Source organism: Prionailurus bengalensis, chromosome C2, assembly GCF_016509475.1.
Source record: "Prionailurus bengalensis isolate Pbe53 chromosome C2, Fcat_Pben_1.1_paternal_pri, whole genome shotgun sequence".
NCBI lineage: Eukaryota > Metazoa > Chordata > Mammalia > Carnivora > Felidae > Prionailurus > Prionailurus bengalensis.
Window position 1 is genome coordinate 122,334,650 of NC_057350.1, and position 23,925 is coordinate 122,358,574.

Here is a 23,925-nt window from a genome sequence, read left to right on the forward strand (position 1 = left end):
TTTTTTTTTAATATTTAATAGTACCAATACCACTTAGATCTGATATCTGAAAATAGAATGATTTTTAAAAATACAGTTGACCCTTGAACAACATGGGTTTGAACTGGGCGGTCCACTTATATGTGAATTTTTTTCAAAAAATACAATATGGCACTGTAAATGTACTTTCTTTATGATTTTAGTAATAACATTTTTATTTCTCTAGCTTTCTTTATTGTAAGAAGACAGTATGCAATACATATAACATACAAACTCTGTGTTAACTGACTTATCAGTAAGGCTTCCCACCAGTAGTAGGCTATTAGTAGTTAAGTTTGGGGGGGGGGGGCGAGTCAAAACTTACACACAGATTTTTGATTTTGTGGTGAATTGGCACCCCTAATCCCCACGTTATCCAAGGGTCAACTGTATCTAATTTCTTATGCATAAAAGATTTAAAGTTTGGACTTTCAAAGGTTTTTGTATCCTTATTCATAAAGGAGAATTCTAAATATAATGCTCAAAGATTAAATCACCAAAATTATTTTTTTGTATATTTCCCTGTGATCTTTTCATTATGGCACATTTGTGGTTTATTAAAATTAAAAATGTGGCTTTCATGAATATGGAACACTTGGAACATTTAAAATAAAAATTTCTGATTACAAAATGATAATTTCTTATTTGATGAATTCTATTAGGTGTTATGCATGGTATGTCGTCTTTATAGCTTTCTATTAAATGAATGGTTGCTTTAAATTTTTATTTGTAGGAATGATAATAGATTAAATTTAATTCTAAATGAAAAATATGGTCCCTTTTATCAAGATGAAAAGCCCAAGGCCCCATCTAATATCAACTTCAGTTAACATAATATATTTGTTTTCTTTTGCATATTTTATAAATATCATATATATAAAACCACATTTTTTTCTCGATTTGAAAAGAATAGGGAATTATCATGATACGAATTTCTTCTAAACAGTTATCTTGATTTTTTGACTAGAAACAAACAGTTATATGAGTTGATGCAGAAAGAGATCAATATCCCTGTCACAAAAGTCCGGTACGTAAACTTTGTTTCCAATAGATTTAATTAGAAATTAAGTGAGTGGTAACTGTTATTAGTACTTTCATCATTATGACTATTCAGGATTAAAAATATACATATACCTACCTTCTTTGCAACAAAATTCTTGGTCATAGGAATTTGGAGAGCAAAGGGAAGCTCATTTTGGATTTATAGAGAATATAACACAATATAGAATTTAAGATGATCTTAACACCCACATGTATATTATAAAGATCTGTATTTATTTTTTTTTAAGATTTTATTTTTAAGTAATCTCTACCCCCAATGTGGGGCTTGAACTCAAAACCCCAAGATCAGGAGTTGCACGCTTCACCAACTGAACCAGCTAGCCACCCCTATCATAAACATCTTTAAAATCTCTTTTTCGGGTGTGTGGCCATCTTTTTGGCATGGAAACATCAAATTTTCTTTGCTGGGATGTCCAAATGAATTTTTATGTTGGCTTAATTTACTTGGCCTATTTTAAACTAGTCCCAGGACGAACAGGACAGGTGAGAAAATTGATGTTAGGAATAAGGAAAAATGTTTGAAGATTACCTCGCAAGGCCCTTTATTTATCCTCAGGTCAGTGCCAAGTGATATAATTTTGGAATTAAAAAGTTGAGCTTAAAAAAAAAAATCAAGGATCTAAAAAAACATATGTGGCCCCTTTAAAAAGGATGAATAATGTTTTTATGCATTTGTTGGAATAATTTATCTCAAATATCTTGCTCCCCACAGGGCAGATGGAGGAGTTTGTAAGAACGATTTTGTCATGCAGATGACTTCAGACCTGATTAATGAGAAAATAGAGAGACCTGTCAACACAGACATGTCGTGCCTTGGTGCAGCTTCTCTAGCTGGCCTTGCTGTGGGTATGTGTGGATTTTATAAAAGCGAGAGCTGTCTTGCAGGCTGTTTCTTGCCAATAGCATTTCTCTTCCCAAATGACAGAATTATAGAGAGGGTCTGGAAAACCTTGGTGTCCAGTAAGCTCCATACACAGATGCACATTACTCACAAAATATTCCTGTGACCTCCTCTGTGGATGGTCTGGTTGTACTTCTTCCATCCTCGTTTCACTTCTTCACTCAGAATTATGAGGCAGGGAAAATTAATTCTCAGCCGCTCTGTCTTCTGCAAAGGGAAGGTCTCTGGGTAGACTTTCTCAGTAGATAGGCTTTTCTTTGGCATTAGGAACCACTCCATTCTTTCATTTATTGAAAATTGGTTGAGTACCTGCTGCATGACAGTCACTGCTGGGAATAAAGAGGTTTAAAAATGTAGTCCCTGCTATGGGAGTCTCTAGGTACAGTCAGACAAGTCAACAAATTATTATACTTGTGTGTTAAACCTGGCAAACAGCCGTGGCATTAAGCAAGTGGTATAGGCTCTCCAAGGAGGCTCAGTTTTGAAGGAGTTAGCAGACAGCCAGGTGAGGAGGTGAGGAACCATAAGAGCTAAGTGGTCTAATAAAGAAAGCACCTTGTGCCAATATCCCAGCCCTTTACGGTAAGTGCTATTAGAGGAACACCAAGATGGAAGGCTGGAGAGGAAGAGAGGTCCAGTTGGGGTGGACTCCTCATAAGGAAGAGTTTGAACTTTATCATGAAGGCACTGGAGAGCCACTGAAGAATTTTAAGCAGGGGAGGGACATGGACAGATCTGTATTTGAACAGGTCACTTTGGCAAGTAGTGAGAGGATTAGTTGGGAGGGGTGAAGAATGGACTTCAATTAGAGGGCTCCCTAGGAAGCAGCATTGCTGCCTTAGGGCACTGGGAATATTTAATGTGTTCCTCTGTGGAAGGGAAGAGTGTTCATACAAAACAGGATATCTTACAGTTAAAATTTTTAGGCTAATATTTAACATGTTAAAGTTATAAATCCCCAAAGCATGAAACCTTATAAGTTCAACTTAAACCTTATTCTACTAAAAATCTGTTAATTTTGAATAAAATTACAACAATCAGTTTCATTTGTTCATTGATTAATGTGTGGTAAATTTAAATTGAAGAAAATAACTTTCTCTTAAATAATTATTCCCATTTACAAATTTAATTAAATTCCTTTGTATATTTCAACTAATATAAATTGAATACAGTTGATTTTCTTTTTAATAATTGCATATGCCTAACTGAGCAAACTTACAAGTGTAATTAAAAGTCTTCTCAAGAACTTAAACAGCTTTTGCAAAATGAAGAAATTAAGCTTATATTTACAGTAAATCAAATGCTCATAAATATTCTAATATTATTTCTAAGGTAAATCACATTCTTCTGTACCTTTTCATGTTGTAAGACTAAATATGTCAGATTCTCTTGAACATTTTGAATATACTTTAACAAACACAAATTTGTCTTAAACATAATATAGTGGCTTGAGCTTTATCTGTTTCATTTTTGTCTATATTGAATTTCAAACCAGTTCACAGAGGCTTCACTGACTGCAGAGAGCAGTTTTACTGTGTCAGAGAAGCGGAGATTTCTGGTTGGACTGCTTCTCTTTCAGAAATCTGAGACTTGAAGGCTATGCACATCTTCTGTATATTCAAAGTTCACCTAGAAACTGAGTCTATTTGATACATATTTTAAAAAATTACTTAAAAAAATATGTACGTCCTTAGAGAGTAAATAATTCTGGAAATAAGGATTTTAAGAACATGCTTATTAATTTCCTGACTAGACTTATCTAACTGTACTATACTAATAAGAACCATTTTTGAGTCTTTTAATAACTGATATAAATTAGTTAATATCTTTAAGTATAGGTAAGTCTAAAATGCTGACTTTATAAATTAGAAAGAATGTGACCTGACAAAATTTTAGAGCAAAGAATTTTGTGTCGGCTTTATTGGTAACAGACAATGTATTTCATGAAGATTTGTCAACTATGTTAGTACTTCAAAGTAGGTAAGATATACCTAATTAACAAGACACCTCAATCGTAACTATGGTCATAGTTATAAATGTGTTTTCTTGCTGCTTTTTATTATAAATCACACGATCCTCTTTGTGAAGAACAATATATGCCAAAGCAATATTATCATGATGAAATACAGTAGTTTGAAAAAGACACTACTTATTATATTCAATCCCAACTTTGGATTTACGAGTATCCCAGGGAGTTGCCTCGTACCTCAGGATATATGACAAAAATCTTAATTTATCTTTAGTTTTTTAATTATGTAAAAAGAAAGTATACTCTTTCTTACTTGGTTTTTGTGGAGGGTTTTTTGTTTTTGTTTTTGTTTGTTTTCAGGGTTTTTTTTGTTTTTTGTTTTTTTCCTTCTAGCAAGTTATGAAAGTAAATGATGACAGGGTCAGGTTGCTCTAGACATGCTTTGGCAACATGCCACACAGAAATAAAGCTGATAGTTAGAAACAAAAGATTGTGAAATCCTGGTGTATTTATTCCTAGGGATAGTCAATCTAACAAAATTCAAAAGCAGCAAAATATTTTGGATTGTGTTTTAAAACAATAGTTGTTAAAAAAATAAATTAAACAATAGTTGTTTATCTGTGTACCAGTTCACATAGGTTTGTGGATAAACTTTATGGACTCCTTATTTGCCTTAAAATTTGAGAGTAATTTTTTTCTCCCTATAGGGTTTTGGACTGACAAGGAGGAACTAAAGAAACTGAGGCAAAGTGAAGTGGTTTTCAAGCCACAGAAGAAATGGCAAGAATATGAAATGAGTATGGAAAACTGGGTCAAAGCAGTGAAACGCTCCATGAATTGGTATAACAAGATGCAGCACTAAGTGGAATGGTTGGTTGATGTGACATGCAGATGAGACACAGCTCAGGGATAATAACCAATATGACGATGACTGAGAAGATTTAAGATGAGCTTTGCAACCTGAGAGAAAAAAAAAAAAAACAGTGCTTTTTTGAAAACAAAACAAAAAATCCCTCATTTTTTAATATAAACCTTGGTAAATTGTAAGGCAACAGTACCTCAAAACTTTGTATCTTCTGTTTTATAGTAAATTCCAAAGGACATTAGCCATTTCCAGCCATATTTTTACAGCTATGGGTCCTCCTCCTTTTTATACGGGGTCAATGATCTATACAAACATTTGCTATCTGAGTTACTAGTTCTGGGTCAAGCACCGTTCATGTTTTGTTCCAAAACTAAGTGACAAGTGTTCCTTTAATTCTTTAAAATTAAATGGGCTATATGAAGTTCACGCAGCTAGAAAGAAAGAATGAGGAAATGCCGAAATTTTGAAACATTAATATTTTATATTTAAAACCATAATTGTTCAGTACTGTATCCAAATATGAGCTCAATATGCCCCACAGATAGGCTTACTTGTTAGTCAGTTCTTTCCTTTATTGGGCTTAAAGACACTGCCTTAATTTTTACTTGTTTAACCAAAATCTGAACATTCTGTATGTATTGGAAAAATAACTTTAGTTAATGAAACTAAAAAGGGTCTTGATTCATCAGGAACAAGAAGATATTTTCTTTCTCAAACAGCATTTCTTTCAAAAACTTCTGCCTAAAGTATAACATCCCGTTTTTGTTTTTGTTTTTCAAAATCCAGCTAGTGAATATAAATCTTGCTTTTCTTTTCCTGTTCTTTATCTTTGTTGTTGAGATGCTTGCATAAATGTCTTTTGCTTTTATTAAGTGCCTAATTGACAGTGCTTAATTTGAAGAAAGTGCCCTAATTCATTGGTGACATAAGAATTGCCTTCACTGCGGTATTTAACTTGTCCAGATATCTTTTATTTTTGTCCAATCTGCTCATCTCTCTCAGATAACATCAGTGGGTAGCAGACAGAGGTAATCAGAGTATATCCATTGCCCTATAACCACCTGGGCCAGAGCTCCACAGAAAGGAGCAGGGACAGTTCTACAATATCAAACTTTCTTGATAGAAACAAATGTAAAAGAATCAGAGTTGTGAGTAGCTTTAGGCCTGGTGTAAAATTGTCCTATGGAAGGAGACTACCTTCCAACCTGTTCTCATACTGTTTGGCCCTCTCTCTATTTGGGCTAGGTTCCATTTAGACTTGTAGCAATAATGAATTTATTTCTCTCTTAGTCAGGCTTTGTCACATGAAGTCCTACTGTTCTAGAACTAGTTGTTAAATACTAATGTAATTTAAAAAGTGACTGTTGCAGGGAATTTTGTGGTTGCTGTCACATGTATCTATTTCAGTGACAGATGTGATAGAGATCTAGGGGCCACATTGCATTTCACCAAATTCTATTTCAGTGAACTATGTCTTCTTAAAGTATTAACATTTTTGATGGAATCATTATAGCCAATGGTATCATTAACTCCATTAACTAAGATTTGGAAATATTTTTGTTAAGTGGAGGTGTTTTGTTACTGTAACAAGTTAGATTCCATTATGTAGATAGTGTTCTTTTATTCTTTTTCATTTTTTATGTCCTTTTTACAAAGCTTAGTGAGCATTTATAGGCCTTTTAACCAATATCAGATCATATGCAAGCATCTCTGCTGTTTTACTATTTCTTACAGATTCTGCTTCTCAGTGGGTATGGTTTCATAGGAAAGAATTGTCTTTCTGTATTAAGATATACTGAATTGTAATATTATTAATACTTAAAAATCTGTTAGCTCATTTCTTTTTCACATTCTTCTTTACATCATAAAACCACAAAATAAAGGTCAAATACCTTTTACGTAATGTGAGAGAGTAACTTAGAATATGTCTCATCAGAATTGAGCATCTCAAAAATCAGTGGCTAATTTTTCCTTCTGTTTGTCTAGGAGTTAATTTATTTTTACTACCTCGCATTGTTTTTTAGTGACACAGTTTAGTAAATCTTTTGCCAGATTTGACCTAAATCAGGAACATGACCACATTTGCTTTTGTAGTTGTAGAAACAGTTGCTATTCAAAATCAGTTGAGCAAAATAATTATCCTTTCCATCTTCCAAGTTTGTTTTCATTTGTATGCTAATATTTGCAGTTAAAAAAAATTGTGCTAAGATTTCTCAGCATGTTTTATTTTCCTATTATGGATCAATCAGGTATTTTTAGGAGATCTGTAGCTATCTTATTAGAAGAGAATGTTTCTGTACAATCCTTCTTAAAGTGGTACTAATTGCTTTCATACTGAGACTTACTGATTTTTAATTTTTTTATATCCAACCATAATATGGCTTCTCAATCTCAACGTTATTGACATTTGGGACAAGTAATTCTTTATTTTGGGATGTTGTACTATGCATTATAGGATATTTAGCAGTGTCCCTGATCTGTACCCACTAGCTACCAGTAGCATCCCCCTAGTTGCGGTGGTCAAAAATGTCTCCAAACACTGCCAGATGGACCTCAGGAGGCAATATCACTCCCAATTGAGAACCACTAATATAGACTATTAGAAGAAGATCGAAGACTCTGCAGATGTAGTATCTGTGACACTCCTTTTCTCTCTGCATCATTTTATCTTAGGAAATGGTTATTGGCAAAAAGAGGTGGTCGTATCTTAAATAGTGTTTCTACTTTACTGGTTATTAAGGCAAAAAAAAAAAATCTTATGCTGTAATTGCCTTCTGCTGTTTTTACCCACTCACCCTCATCCTCATGCCTGCATCCTCTGTGGTTTTGAAGAGTGGGTTGATGACTTCAGTATAGGATTAATGTAGTCTGTAAACCATCTTGATGTGATCTGCCTTTTTGCTTCCTTTTCATCTCTGAACAAAAGAGATGATCACTCTTTTATCTGCCTCCTTGCAACACTTCTATCAAACTGGAAGCTTCCCAGAAGCAGAAACCATGTCTATTTCCACAACTTAACTCTGTGCCTTCCTATTGGTTGGGTGAATTTTTGCTTTATAAGTGCAACTTTTTTTTGCGCATATATTTTATCCTTGATTTACATGCATTTGTTGATAGGAAGTAGCTTATATTTGTTGCATGTAAAATATGTTTTGTTGGATTAAGAAGGACAGCATTGACCTGTGAACAACATGGGTTTGAACTGTGCAGGTCCACTTTATATGTAGATTTTCTCCATAAATATATGTACCATACTGTAAATGTATTTTCCTTATTATTTTCTTAATATTTCCTTTTCTCTAGCTTACTTTATTGTACGAATACAGTGTATACTACATATAAGATACAAACTGTGTGTTAACCAACTGTTTATATTATCGGTAAGGATTCTGGTCAACAGTAGGCTAGTTAAGTTTTGGGGGGAGTCAAAAATTATACATTGACTGCACAGGGGGTCAGCACTCCTAACCCCCATGTTGTTCAAGGGTCAACTTAGGAGAGCTAGAATCCTCATACTGTTTATTTTTAAATTCTTCATGTTTATATATTTGCATATATATTTGTGTAGAGATACACATCTATAAATACACATAGTTATATCAACTTTCTAAGGTATGGTTAAAGCCTGTTCATTCACAGGTTTTGTGTATTTGATTGCATACAGTTCACCGATTGAATCTTAAGAATACCAAACCCTCTGGCATTAGAGGGAAGTAACTTCAGAAACAGCCCCTTCTGCAGAGGACTTCTACTGGGGACCAGGCTTTAATTAAAAATAATCTAATCCAAGAGTTTGGCAAGAATTTTATAATTCTCTGAAAAGAGGACCCTGGAGTTCTTCGACTTCAAGTGATTCTAGAGTCATCCAGAGATAGCCTAGAAGGCTCCGAGCTCCCCCCAAAAACTCTGAATCCCTTTGGGAAATCTAGATCATGTTTCTCAGTTAGAATTAAAACATACTCTGGACTTGCCTGGTCCCAGAATCATCTTGCATACCCAATACTGGGTCCTCTGTTTCAAACCAGTCAAAATAGTAACCCCAGAGAATTCAAATAGGTGATCCAGAATCACATGTTTTTAAGTTTTGGAGCCTCATAGCCATAAATATTTTGGTACCAGCATCGGTTCTAAGTTACTGGCTATATTGTCACCACATTCCCATGGGACCTTTGCCCTTAGGGGAATGCAGGAATGATCTTGGGAGTGGGAATGTTAGAGACAGGAACCTGAAGAGTCAGATTATTTCTGAAGTTCTCTGTATTCTATTTCTACTGCCTTTCCCCCCTTTATTATAAATTTGGTTTATTGAAATAAAGTGGCTGTATCTGTACAGATATCTATACTATTTAGAATATAAATGATGTAAGGTTTGAGTTTAAATGAGCCATATCTTTCCAAGAAACTTTCAGACTGTTCGAGAGTAGCAGTACCATTTTACATTCCAACCAGCAATGGATGAGAGATCCAGTTTCTCCATATCCTCACCAGCATTTGGTGTCACAATTTTTTATTTCGCCACAGTGATAGGTGCCAAGTTTTCTCAATGTGGTTTTAATTTGCATTTCCCTAATTAATAATGATGCTTAACATCTATTCATGTGCTTTTTTGCCATCTGTTTATCCTTTTCAGTGAAATACCTGTTCATATCTTTTGTCCATTTGCTAATTGGGGTGTTTGCTAAATGAGCCATCTTTAGATTAAATCTCTCTCTAAAAAAAAAAAAAACTTTAAAATCAGTCCAGTGACTTAAGAAGTCATTAAGTAACATTCCTAAATCCTTCTAGGCAAAGTGTATACAGCATTTGAATGTGATTTTATAATGTAGGGAGCAGAAGAGTTCTCACATGCTTTCTGTATTCGTGTAGTATAGTCGTAATATTGTATAATGGCAAAAAAGTTTCAAGGATACTTTTCCTTAGAATGTTAAATAGGGTGTACAAATACATATTTTGTACATAAGCTATCATAATGTTTGTAATCATTTTTATTTAAAATAAGCTGATTTGTATAAATGTTTCAGAATGATTTTGTGGAAAACTAATTTGAAATTTCCCTATTTGTGCAAGACAATTTTGATTGTAATTCATATGCATCAACAAATTTGTAATCTTATTTCTCTGATGTTCTTTACAAATTTCAGAATTATACTAAATAGTCATTGAGAACCTCATAAATCAATGTTAAGATCTACAGTTAAAATCTAGGATGCATTGCAATAGAAATGTATTATGTAAGTTTTTCCCTTACCTTTTTTCCACTTTAACTTTTGGATTTGTTTTTTAATTTTACCTGGAAATTCTTTAATACTATTTCCTGTTTTGGTTTTTGCACATTAAGAAGGTCACAGAGAAATAAGCATATGTTACTCAATTGTTACTCAAGATAAATGTGAGCTTAATACGGTCAGAGAAGAAAGGTTTTCTGTAACCCTGCCTCTTCAGATCATGTTAGACTTATCATTCTATATTCTACATTCTTGCAAAAGGGAAATTACTAGAGAAGAGGGTTAATCCTTTGCGGTGGGAAAAAGATGCTATAATTTGTTGTGACAATATACTGTATTTTTAAATACTTAGATTTTAAATAATGAGGAAAAATTCAAATACTAATATGATAGAATCAACCTAGTAGTTAAAAATCCCTTCTGAAAATTACCTAAAATTATTTGGGAAACTACAATGAAAAAGTAAATGATTTTTCTATACATATTATGTTTTAAGGCCATTTTTATTTAGTCTTTCTCTGTTCATTGCTTCGCGTTTGCACACATACACATCCAGTATGGTGAAGTGACATCCAGATGGTGAAGGATTCAGTCAGTCTGGATTCCATTCCTTGACTGTAATGGAGACCATGGTATCATTCCAAAGTAGGATATTTGAAGGATGATAGACATTCACTTAATAGAGTAAAGGGGTTTTCTTTCAATTTTATTTTAGGTCAGAGTAATATTAGTCTAAAGAGGAGGATAAGGAAAGGGGCTATTATGGAGATAATGTGGAGCTGACTTTTCCGAAATTTATCTATTTTATAGCAATATTTTTAAAGAACCTTGCAATTGTAAAAAATTGTAGGAAAAAATGGGGATGGTAGGGAATGATGATGGGTTTTTTACTACTTAGAAAAAGGAACAGAACCCATTAAGAGGTGAAGATTTTAGGGCAGATATATTAGATTTGCTAATTTCCCTTCCTTCTCACCTGCCACTTGGGTAAGAACATTAGCTAGCAGATACTAGGAAATTCCTGTATCCTCATGCAGTCCACAAGCCTCTCGTCCTGTCTCTCCTAGAAAGTCCAGTCTCTGTCAGCATCTCGGCTTCATCACCAAATGCTGTCAAGAACTGAAAAGGAGTTTGAAATTTTACTCTACTTGAATGGAAACCAATTTGACAATAAACTTCATATATTGGGAAAAAAAAAGAATAAGAAAGGCAAAAAAAATTTTTTTTACTCTACTTGGAAAGTAATAAGTTAGTGTCCCACAGTTCTATGGATATTGGCAGAAGATAGGAGACTCCTGGGTCAGAGATTAAGGACTTTTTACTCATGGCATAGCAAACATCACAATCTTCATATTTACATTGGTTTCCTTTGCCACTCAACTCCTACATGGAGCAGTCCAGGTTGATGCTGTGCACACACTGAGTCTTCTGTACAGCTGAGGACTCTCAAGCTGAGGAAATTTGAGTCTTTTGTAATGGGCTGCAAGTAAACATGTCCAATGCTTACTCCAGAGGAAACTATTTTTATTATAGTGGATAATAAGCAAAAATGCCCTCTGTTCTGGATGGAGATGTGTATTTTGGGACAAAGGCCTCAGTGCCTCTTCTTGTAAGACAAACAAATGAGAGAGCCATGTAAAATTGACTCTCAACAATAAATTCATTATCTTAATAGTGGCAGTGGTCTCATGGGTGTATGCATATGTCAAAACTCACCAAATTACGTTTACTTTTTGCGAGTTAATTGCATATCAGTTTCACTTCAACACAATGGGGGGAAGAAAAGTCCCAAATACGTTGTTGAGACCAGTAGCTTTAGTGTCCCCAAAGTGCTTTTCACAAAATGTAATTTCAGGCCCCATTCCAGATCTTCTAAATCAGATCCTGTATTTTATTTTATTTTATTTTATTTTATTTTATTTTATTTTATTTTATTTTGTTTTGTTTTGTTTTATTTTGTTTTGTTTTGTTTTGTTTTTTATTTTCAGAGAGAGTACATGTGAGTGGGGAAGGGGCAGAGAGAGAGGGAGAATCTCAGTCTGTGCTGACAGCACAGAGCCCAACATGGGGCTCCATCTCACAACTGTGAGATCATGACCTGAGCTAGAATCAAAAGTTGGACGCTCAATCAACTGAGCCACCCAAGTGCCCCTGGATTTTGTATTTTAATAAGATCCCCCAGTATTTAGTTTTTTAGCTTTGTATTTTGAAATAATTTTAGACTTAACAAAAAAGTTGTGAAAATGGCACACAGAGTTCCCCCCAACACCCAGCTTCCCCTAATTAACATCTTACTCAAACCAGGACATTCACATTGATATAAGAGGATTAACTAATCTACAGATCTTAGTTGGATCTTGTCAATTTTCCAATTTACTGCCCTTTTTCTGGCCCAGGATTTAATCACGGATCCCACATTGCACTTATTTTCATGTCTCCTTAGTCTCCTCCAATCTGACAGTTCCTCAGTCTCTTTTTTCTTGACATTTTTAAAGAGTACTGGCAGTTACTTTCCAGAATACCCTTCAATTCTGGTTGGCCTGATATTTTCTTAGGATTAGGTTAAGGCTCTGCGTTTTTGTTAGAATGCTGCAAAAGCGATGTGGCCTTCTCAGTGCCATTAGCATGTAGTCTTATTGATGACATTAACCTTGATCTGCCATTGTAAGGTTACTATTCACCCCTTTGTGGCTAATAAGTGTCTTGTGGGATCGTTTTAGACCATGTAAACATCCTGTTTCCCATTACAGGGAACTAGTTTCACTCACTAGTTTAAGCCTTTGTGGTCGTTTCTTGGTGGCAACAATCATTCCTGTACTATTTGCCTAATAATCGTGATTTTCTACTTGCATTATTTCTCTACATTTATTTGTTAGAATTCTACCATAAGGAAGAGCTGTCTCTTATCCTCCATTTATTATTCAATTATTTGTATCAGTACTGGTCTTCTTTTGGTCCACTTGACATCCTCTTGGCCCACCTTTTTATTCCAGTTGTTGCAGCAATCAGCTGTCCAGGTATAACCTGACAGCACCTTGCATCACCATAATTTCTGGGCTGGGCTTTCTCTGCCTCACAACTTGGAACTGATTTGAATTCACTCTGTCATTTTCACCTATGGTCAAACCAGGAGGTGCTAGAGAGCTGGCACCCTATGGTCCATCTTTTAAACAATGGGGATGGGAGCCAGTATACAAATACACACCCCTTAAGTGGACAATTCTGAGGTGTATTCTTCACAGGCCCTTGCAGAATCTTCACTATCAAGCCTCAGTGGCCTCCAGCAGGTGATCATCTCAGAAACAGCCTTGGATTGGCTTTTCCTCCCTCATGTTTCAAGCTTCCCAGCCCCTATTCCTGTTCCTTGGAATCATTTTCCAAAATAAACCACCTGCACAGAAGAATTTGTCTCAGAGTGGGAGTGGGGAAGGAGAACAAGTAAAGATTTATGTATTACCAGTTGTTAAATATTTTGACTCTCACCCCTGTACATAACTAAAATCCTATGGAAACTTTCACATCTCCAAAGGAGTTGTACAAGTATATTCATAACAGCAGAATAGAGAAAAAACCCAAATACCTATCAGAGAATGGATTATGTAAATTTTGTTGTTTTTTCCATCAGTGAAAATGAATGAACTATGTCAAGACAGATGACTCAAAGGAAATGAGCAAATAATAACAATAATTTGCAGATGAGTAATAAAGTTTGACCCCAAATATACATAGTTCAAAAACATGCAAAACTAAGCAATATATTGCTTGGAGTTACATATATATGCGTTAAAATTTTCAAGAAAACCAAGAAGATTGCAATTCAGAATAGGGTTATTTTGGGGAGAGAAAGGTGGAGGGTCACACTGGGGAGGCACACACAGAGCCCCAGTGGTGTTACTAGTCCATTTCTTAAGCTGGTACATAGGGTTTATCATTATTCCTTATACTTTATATTTTTAGGATAAAATATTTTATCATAAAAAGATTTTAGGTTTGATACTAAGAAGTGGTTACTTTTATTAAGAGTGGCTGTGGGGGAGCCTGGGTGGCTCAGTCAGTTGGGCGTCCGACTTCAGCTAAGGTCATGATCTTGCCGTCCATGAGTTCGAGCCCCGCATCAGGCTCTTTGCTGACAGATCAGAGCCTGGAGCCTATTTCGGATTCTGTGTCTCCCTCTCTCTGACCCTCCCCCATTTATGCTCTGTCTCTCTCTGTCTCAAAAATAAATAAACGTTAAAAATAAATAAATAAATAAAGAGTGACTGTGAAATCCTTCCACTGGCCTAACCAACTAAGTCATTCCAGAAATGAACTGAAAAGAAGGTTGTGTCCCTGGCTGAGAAAATTCCAAGGCTTAGATTCTCCTGTGCCCTATTAACGTGATTAAACTGTACATAATAGGACAGTTTCTGGAAGACAAGGTCTTGATTTAATACATTTTTAAGTGTTATTTCTTTTGTCAGTCACTGGATGGATTAGGTGTGAAAACAAGATGCTGTTTAAAAAAAGTCATATCTGCAACGGTCCAGACAACCACAGATCTTTTTGTATAATAAAAAGGTGTCATCAAAGGACCTGTTACTCAAAGTGTGATGTTTGGTGTAGCAGCACCAGCACCAGGTGGAAGCTGGTTGGAAAGGCTGACTCTATACCCCACATCAGATCTACTGACTCAGAGTCTGAATTTTAATAAGATCTCTAAGTGATTCTTGTATCTCCCTCTCTCTCTGGCCCTCCCCTGGTCGCGCGCGCTCTCTCTCTCAAATAAAGAGAGAGAGAGAGAGAAAGAAAGAAAGAGAAAAAGAAAAAAGAAAGAAAGAGAAAGCAAGCAAGCCTCCAGCACCAGGAGAGGGGGCAGCTCATAGAAGCTCCTCAGGTTTAACTGTAACAGATCTGTCTCTTCCATGATCCTTTCTTTGTTGGCCCAAATATTTGTAAGGAGAGACTTTATTTATTTCTGCTTCTTTCCTCTTTCCAACTGTGCTGGGCTGTGGCACTCTCATCCATTCAATAAAAACTTACTGAGCTTCCCTTGAGCACTGAGGAAAGGGTAGTGAATAGGATGACATGAATCAGAATATCAAGGAGCTTCCAAAATACAGATACTAAATGAGTAATTCCGAGTTTGGTGAATGTTAGAAAGCAAAAAATTTTAGAGCTGGAGATGGGAAGTCAGAGGAAAGTAATCTCAGCTTAGATGAGAAGGCATATATGTAGCTGAGATGTGGGTGAACTGGGGGATTATTCCAAGCACAAGGAATACCCGTGAATGGAGCTCTTTGGGCACTTATATATGTATTTCCAAAGCCTTGCACTGTTCTTGGCATACAATAAGTGCTTAATAAGTGTTTGCAGAATCAATATGTGTTCTGTCATATTTCAGACATCTACTCTCTGGCATGGGAGATAGTGGAAGCTTTATTTTCCTTTTCAAAGGAAATAAGATCCCTTAATGGGGAAAAGAGAAGGAAGAGAGCTGACTGTTGTGCAAATTGCTAAATTGGAACTGTGAGTGGGAACGAAAAATTGATTTACATGAATTTTCCTCCCAGAGGCAACTTGACAATTTATTCTGTTCTGGAGAATTTTCAGTTTTTGGCTTCAAAACCAAGCTGTTCCTTATTCTGAATTTCTTGGCCTGCTGTGAAACTAGCATTTAGTGTCTTTTACAGCATACCCTGATTAGGTCATGGAAATTCACAGCTAGATCAAACCAGTATATGGAAAATTTGAAACTTTCACTGCCCATTTTATTTCATAGTGCTGGAAGAAACATTGACTTTTAAATAGTTTTTTTTCAAAAACAGTATTATCTATTGATCATAATTGCCATCATTTATTGAACACTTACTACATATATATATTACAGAGCAAAATCCTTATATTAACTTTATAAGAGTAAGTTGAACCATATGAAAATTGCCAAATATTAGATTCATACGGTTCAACTTAATATTGTTTTCAGACTCTCATTTTAGAAACTTATAAAGAGATTAGAGAATCCCTAATAGCCATAGCCCTCCTCCAAAATTAAGCACTGAATTTTCGCAATAGATAAATCCTGCGAAAGTTACAGCTCCTTAATAACATCCACCCATCTTATTCGCATTAGTACATGTGTCTATCGTGGTTTACACATTGTAGTGAAGTGGTTTACAATCCATTTCCCCTGATAGACTTGAGTTCCTTGAGGGTGGAGGGTTGTTTTTTTTTTTTTTCCTGTCTTGCTCATTTTTGTATCATGCATAGAGTGTTTGAAAAGTATTCGTTAACTTGAAACTTTAATACATTTCTGTCAAAACTAGACTAATCCTATTGATTTTTTACTGGAAAATGCTCAGTAATCACTCCACTGGGGCTTTTGCATTTTAGAATCAGTCTGAGGAGGAGTACTGCATTTGGCATTCTTGAACTCCTAGGAGTTTATCTATGTACAATTATGCAGAAATTGTCTCCACCCCACCCCAGAGAAAAGTCCAAAGGTACTCTCTCACCTCCCTCACCTCCTTTAGGTATTTCCTTAAATGGCATCTTTTCTGCCCTTCCCTGAGCACCCTATTTAATAAAAAGTCATCCCTCAAACACATTCTCTGCTTATTCCCCCCGCCCCATAGCACCTATCAGCATGTAATAGTTTACATTCTGCTTATTTCTTTTGCATATTTTCTTTCCCAACTCACTAGAATGTAAGCTCATAGGTGATTTTTCACACAGGCGCTGAATTAATAGGCAGAGTGTTCTCATTTTTTAACAAAATGTATGGGTATTTGGGAGTGTGGGCCGCAATTTTCTCTTTAGCTTCTAAGTGACATGGTGACCTGGCCTGGTGTGGATCTTGCTTGCCCGGATATTGAAGAACTCACGTCCCCAGTGGTCCCTAACCCATTGTCTGAATAATTAATTTCAGGGTGCCCCACACGTGCCTCAGAGTTATTCCTCCCCAACCCCCTCCTCGCTGCTCCCCAGGGGTGAGCCAGCAAAGGCCTGGGGACCCAGATGTTACCACCTTAGTTCCCCCTTTTCCAAGACACATGGGGTTTTCCTGCTTCGATCCTGGGGGATGGGGTTGGATGGAAAAGTCAAGATTCCGACCCAAGCCCGAGGTAAAGGAAGGGGAAAAGGGCGTGTCTATAAATTTTAGGCCTCAGGCCTGCAGCCCGCCCCGCAGGCGGCCGGGGAACTGAGTGTTGGTGTCAGCGCGGGGCGCCCACTGGGAAGCTCCTGTGAGCACCCAAGGCTGGGACTGGGTTGCTTGAGGTCCCTCCCCTTCACCTAGCGGCCCCCTCCCCTCTTTGGGAAGCCTGGGGGCGGGGTTTGTTTACTCCTTGCACGCACCGCCGACCTGGCCAATCCGTAGGGACCGGCGCCTTACGTCACACATCCGGGAGCCAATCGGCACCCACCGTGCTGCTCCGCCGCCAAAGCTTGCGCGGGGGAAGCGGGGCAGTGGCAGGGTTGGGTGAGGGCGGACGAAGCAGCCTGTGATCTAGGCTGCAGCAACCACTGCTGCTCGGCACGCGGCCGCGCTCTGACCCTTCCTTTTTGGGCAGGCTCGCAGGCGCAAGCACGGTCGGCGTCCCACGGCCTCGAACTCCAGGGCCTCCCCTGGGCAGGCCGCGGATCGCCCACCCCTGCCCCGAGTGTGTATCCGCCGGGACCCAGCCGCCGCCTAACGCGGGCGGCACAGGAGCGGCGGCGCCGAAGCCGCGCCCCAGGCTCGGAAGAACAACCCTGAGAGGCCGCCTCGTCCTCTGCAGCCGAGCGGCGGTAAGGTCCAGGGCGAGGGCGCGGGGCCGCGTGCCGAGGGCCTCTGGACCCGGCCCGGCGTGTTCCTGGGCAGGTTTCCCTCCCTTCGCCTCGGGGCCCCCTCGTTGCCGCGAGTTCCATCTGTTTATTCCCACGCGTTCTCCCAGGCCTGGCCGAGTAACCCCTGAGTGTCTGGGGGGAGTCGGAAACCCGCGAGCCCCCCTCCCCCGCCCCATACACACACAGCAGATTGGGAGGAGGCAACGTCCCCGTGTCATGCCTCGTGGAAGAGAGGAAGGGCTGCTTTCTACTTTCTCGGTCTCTGCAGGTCTTCAGGGCAGAACGATGGCTTCTAAGTCTGGTTTTCTGACTTTTCAGCCTTTCATGAGTCACACGCCTCCATCTGTTTCTACCAGGTGTATTTCAGAGTTCTAAAGCTTTGAACTTGAAAGAACCTCCTATCCCGCAGAAGGGAACTTTTCTTTAAAGTAGAGGATCGCTTTTGGGGCCCAGACTCCTTTGAGAAATTCCAGAGAGCCAAATCCTCTCCACAGAAAAGTATAAAGGTTTTGTAGGATCTCTCAGAGAGACGGTTCAGCTAAGTGGATGAGCGCTCAGTCACTGGTACCAGCTTGTGTTATCTTGCATTGTGTGGTCTCAGCTTCTTCATCTGTAAAATAGTAGTCACTGCCTATTACGGGTGTTCTGAGGAGTAAATGGACTAATCTGTGGAATGCATTTAGAACGGCGCACCACATATTAAGTGCCCTGCATGAGTTAGGCATTTTTATAATGGCCCTCCATGAATGCCCGTTCAGAAAAGTGCCCCGCGTTGTTTCTCTTTTTCTGTTGAAACAGTTAACAGGCTCATCCCTTTCCATATTTACTGCTGAAGCTCCCTTTGAGCCTTTGATACGTTTCTCTTCCTCATTCAGTCTCCTAGGGCTAAGGCTCCCTGTCCCACTTATTTGCTCTCTTTTTAGTAAGTTAGTTAGCTCATTCTCTTCCTTCCCCTTTCTCCCCTAAATCTTAGTTTTGTGTCTTTTCATTTGACTTCTATAGCCTAATTTTTTCTGGGCCACTCTCCTTTTCTCTTAATGGTCTGAAATTATCTTCACCTAATAAATATAGTTACAGTTATTCATCTGTCCTCTGTACAGTGTAATCATGACCCAGTCTGTGTTCAAAGTTAAATGTAAAAGGAACTTAGTTGATCTGACATCCCATGTTGCTTTTCCATTTCCTTGGTTAGCCTATAATTTAGCTAAAGCTTTATCACTGTCCTGTTACTGTAATAAATCTTTAATAGTAGTGTCCATTCTCAAGTAGCACCAGGAGAAAAACATCAAATGCCTAGACCCACCCTATGTACTGGCTCTGGATGCTTTTGTTATTTCTTGGAACATCTTGTGCCTGGAACTAGAGTCTAGTCTACTGGCAGACATGGTGTCTGTAGCACTGTTTTGGCGGTAGAGTTGCAGCAGTGTGGCACCTGTATTTAATAAAGGCCAAACACTTATTAAACTTACTTTTGGGTTCTTGTTATTTCTAGTTGTTTAAGAGGGAAAACAGAATTTTCAAGTGTGTAATGCTTCATATTACCATTCTGTGATCATGTAACTTTCTCCCAACTCTTTTAAATATGTAGTCCAACTGGCACCTTCAAGTTTTTCCCTGGCAGCCAAAAATCTTAACTGAGTTATGTGCTCTCAATACAGCTTGAAATTGGATGTACAGATGTTTATCCTTAATGTGAGAAGCATTTGTGGATGAAAATTATACACTAAAAGATACCCTAAAGGATTCAAAGATTGTTTTTTATAATTAGGAATTGAAATGTGAATGCACATTTTCTTTTTTTTTTTTTTCCCTTAAACATGATAGGAAGACTGGCTTTGTTTTCTGGCTGTTGATAATTTATGTTTTGTAAAAAATGGATGACTTATTTATATTTACATTGCAAAACAGTATATTTAAAGCCCTTTTTAGATATTTGAAAGTTTTTGGAACACAGTGAGGAAACAAACTAAGCAAAAATCAAATTCATGGCAAAGGTAGTAAATTAGAACCTAAATATTCTGACTTCTAGTTTATTGTTTCTTTGTCTGTGAATCTTAACAGTTAACCCAGAACAAAGGATAGAAAGGGAGAGTTTAAAATGAAAATTTAAAAGCAGAGGGGGAAATTGCTAATTTGGGCCTTAAATATTATATAGAGAGTAGTACATTAGCATATATTTTTTTTAATCTTTAAACTTAGGTATTTTTTAAAAGGTTAAATTATAAGCCATATGTGTATGAATTTACTCACAGTCAAGTTTATATTGTCACTTGGCAAATTTGATTTCACTTTTTTTCTGACCTTGTCATCATAGTTTAAACTCTTATTGCAATGTGCATTATGATGGATCTCAGAAGAAACTAGAAAGCATAGAGTTGAGAGTTTTTTAGATAATAGAGTTGTAAGTTGTAATGAATTTTAAAGATTATTAAATATACTTGCCTTTTCTTGAATCCTTTCCATTTTGATCTGGGATATATTACTCTAGGGGTGGGGATTTAAAAGTAGATTTGTGAACTCTTGTAATTTTATGCAAAATTATATGTACTTGTGTATTTTTCTGGAGAGAAGATTCATAGTTATCTAGTTTCTGAGGCAAAAGTATTTGGACAACTCCAGTTTTTATATGATTTCCTTTGCTGAATCAGAAATTACATTCTCACTGGTTCTAGTTCTCTCTTCCATTAGTGGGTTTTCAAATATTTGAAGATACTTATTATAGTCCCATTAATTCTTTTCTTCTCTAGACAAAATATTCTGTCTTTAACCTCTTCTAATCATTTTGTTGGTTTGATTTGAGTCTTCTCACAATACTGATGCCTTATTTGTGGATTTGTTTGAGTTCGTCCGTATTCTTGTTAAAAGTGTGATACTCCTAGATATTAACCTGTAGAGAAGACCGTAAGTTCCCTCTCTGATTTTAAATCATATACTTTAAGATTAAGAGTAGATTTGTTTCTTTGACAACCATATTGCACTGTTAATTCAAAATAATGTCCTGGCGAAGACAGACTCTGGAGCTAGCCTGCCTGGGTTTAAATCCTAGCTCTACAGTTTATCAGCTGGTTGACCTTGAGTAAATTATGTAAACATTTTTTTAGGCCACAGTTTTCTCATCTGTAAAATGGGATTTATAATAGTGCCTATCTCATAGGATTGTTACAAGGAATGAATGAAAGATATATAAAATATTTAGAACTGTCCCTGACATTTAAATGCTGTATACATTACCCATTATTACTGATTTTGTAGTCAACTAAAATTCTTGAGTTGTTTTGTTTATGTTCTTCCAGTTCTTTAATAGAGTGTTTTTTTGGTAGGGCTTTATATTTATCCATATTAAACTTTATCTTGTCAGACTGGTTATATTCTGTTGACTTAAAAAATAACTGATTTGGGGGCACCTGGGCGGCTCAATCTGTTAAGTGTCTGACTCTTGATCTCACTGTTTCTGAGATCAAACCTTGCATTGGGCTCTGTGCAGACAGTATGGAGGCTGCTTGGGATTCTCTCTTTCTGCTCTTCCCTTGCTTGTGCGTGCACGTGCACTCTCTTGCATGCTGTCTCTCTCTCTTTCTCTCTCTCTCAAAAATAAATAAATAAAGTTAAATTTTTTTTTAAAAACTGATTTGGTCATATGATATGTGTGGGCTTATTTATTTATCAATAGATTTGGTTAACTGTAAGTGTGATAATGCTGACATTGCCTTCCTGCAGATCTTATTAAAATGTTGAGTAGGCAGGGCCAAGAACAGAGCTCTTGCTCTGCTAGTGACCTCTCTTAAGGGTGATAAAAAAACTAATTAATTCTTTGGTTCAAGTTGTTCAGACAGTTAGAAATCCAGCTAATTTAACATTATTCACCTCAGATATTTCCAAGTTTTCACAAGGAATATATAAGAAACTTTAATAATTGCCTTCCTAAAACCCAAATAATTTTATATACTTTATTAAAAAAAAAATCCTATCAGTTCAGTAACTGTCAGGAAAAGAGCACTAATCTGTCATTATTTGTCCGTAACCACTATACTGGTTTCCAGTAGTGTATGTTGGCTACTATCTTTTTCTGTGTTCAAACTTCTCTTGGTAATGATTCTAGAATCTTGTCTAGAGTTACATTTAACTTCAATGATCGATAGTTGGCAGGGTCACCTTTCTCCTTTTTTGAAGAGCAGTACTACATATCCTGTCTTTAGTCTTATGGTAACCTCTCCTGCTTTCCATAGTTTCTGAACAGTTGCCAGCAGCTGTGTGGAAATTTCATCTGGAGCGATATACCTTATTGAAAGTTAGGAACTCTCTCTAATCTTCTCATTCATATTGAGCTTTGGTTTTCATTAACTCATTGATTAAATTTATTAAATGCCCCTTTTACACAGAATACCAGTGTTTGTTTCACCCCATCCAATCTGAGAGAATGTTTCTTAATAGAGATGGCTAAAGCAAAGGAATAATCCACATCCATTTCTCTCCGTTACTACTGTTGTTATCAGAGCCTGGGCCTTCTTCTCTGGACAGCAGCAGTAGCTTCCTATTGACCTTCTTTATTCTAATCTTTTTTTTTGTTTCTAATGCTTAAGCATTATAGCCCTTGGCATCCTTATTTTTAAAAATGCATGGATCTCAGGGTGCCTGGGTGGCTCAGTCAGTTAAGCACCCAACTTCGGCTCAGATCATGATCTTAGTGGTTCGTGAGTTTGAGCCCCACGTCGGGCCCTGTGCTGACAGCTCAGGGCCTGGAGCCTGCTTCCCATTCTGTCTCCCTCCCTCTCTGCCCCTCCCTGACTTGTGCTCAGTCTCTTTCTCAAAAGTAAACAAACATTAAAAAAAATAATAAAACAAAATGCATGGATGTCAGGGGTGCCTGGGTGGCTCAGTCAGTTAAGCGTCAGACTTCAGCTCAGGTCATGATCTTGCAGTTCTTGGGTTCGTGCCCTACGTTGGGCTCTGTGCTGACAGCTCAGAGCCTGGAGCCTGCTTGGGATTGTGTGTCTCCCTCTCTCTTCCCCTCCCCCACTGGTGCTGTCTCTCTCTCTCTCTCTTTATTTCTTTCTCAAAATAAATAAACATTTGAAAAAAATTAAATGCATGGATCTCTTTAAAGTCTTTTCTTCTTCATTGGAATAATTCAGTTTCTGACTTTGAGTCATTCCCAACTTCCTTAGCTTGTTCTGTTTATTGTCCTTTTAAATTCAACCCCCCTCCACCTTTTTAACTTTTCTTATTCTTAGGGATGATATGAACCATCAGGCAGATAGGCATGGAGAGATGGTGGCTCTCCACCGGCTGGTCTTTGTGTGAGTCACTTAGTAGACAGATAATGGAGTGATTACTATGTTATGGACACTGTAGGCACTGAGTTGACAAAGGAACATGATACAAACTCAGCCCTTCAAGAATTCTAAATGCAGGGAAAGATAGAATAGAGGAAAGTATTTGAAGAACCAGAAATCTTTTTTTTTTAATACTCATAAGCATAATAAGCATAATAAGTTTTTAACAGACTCCATTTCACTTTAAAAAGAACCAAGTATGTTGTTACTTAAGGATGAGTTTGTTAAAGTGGCCAATTCAATTCTAGTTGAGTTAAATCAGATTGTAAAATGGCAAACCTATAAATGTGGGAAAATAGTATGTATTTCAGAACTGCCAAAATAAAATATTTAATCAAAACTAGAAGGAGAAGGGAAATGGGGGATGGGCAAAAGGGGGTGAAGGTGAGTGGGAGGTACAGGTATATGAGTAAGCATAGGCAATATGGTCAGTGGAACTATAATTATGGTGACAGATGGTAGTTTTACTTGTGGTGAGAACAGCATAACATACAGAGATGTTGAGTCACTATGTTATCTACCTGAAACTAATGTAACCTTGTGTGTCAACTATACTTCAATAAAAAGGTAAGAAAATAAAAATAAATAAATAAAAGCAGAAAAGTGGTTGTATAAACCTATTCCTACTTCTCAGAGGCTCCATCCTCTGAAGTACACAATGACAGACCCCCCTCAAAAAAAAAAAAAAAAAAAAGACAACCAAAAAACTGGTAGCACTAACTTCTCTTATAGTCCACTTCAGAGTGGAC

The 23,925-nt window shown here is 37.2% G+C and overlaps 2 protein-coding genes across 5 annotated transcripts in view; both read left to right on the forward strand.

Annotated features, from left to right (window-relative positions):
- The window catches only part of GK5 (glycerol kinase 5), a 79,555-nt gene extending 69,033 nt beyond the window's left edge, over nt 1-10,522 (forward strand). For both annotated transcript variants that reach the window (XM_043595234.1, XM_043595235.1), the window contains 3 exons: nt 986-1,045; nt 1,793-1,926; nt 4,658-10,522. In XM_043595234.1, the coding sequence (XP_043451169.1) occupies nt 986-1,045; nt 1,793-1,926; nt 4,658-4,812 (349 nt within the window). In that variant the 3' untranslated portion in view covers nt 4,813-10,522. The remainder of the gene's footprint in view (nt 1-985; nt 1,046-1,792; nt 1,927-4,657) is intronic.
- A 6,961-nt stretch (nt 10,523-17,483) lies between these two features.
- TFDP2 (transcription factor Dp-2) overlaps nt 17,484-23,925 on the forward strand; it is a 172,860-nt gene continuing 166,418 nt past the window's right edge. Inside the window, exon 1 of one of the 3 annotated variants that reach the window (XM_043595236.1) lies at nt 17,484-17,804. The gene's annotated coding sequence lies outside the window, so the exon portion shown is untranslated. The remainder of the gene's footprint in view (nt 17,805-23,925) is intronic. The other 2 variants (XM_043595238.1, XM_043595237.1) reach the window with 2 other exon arrangements.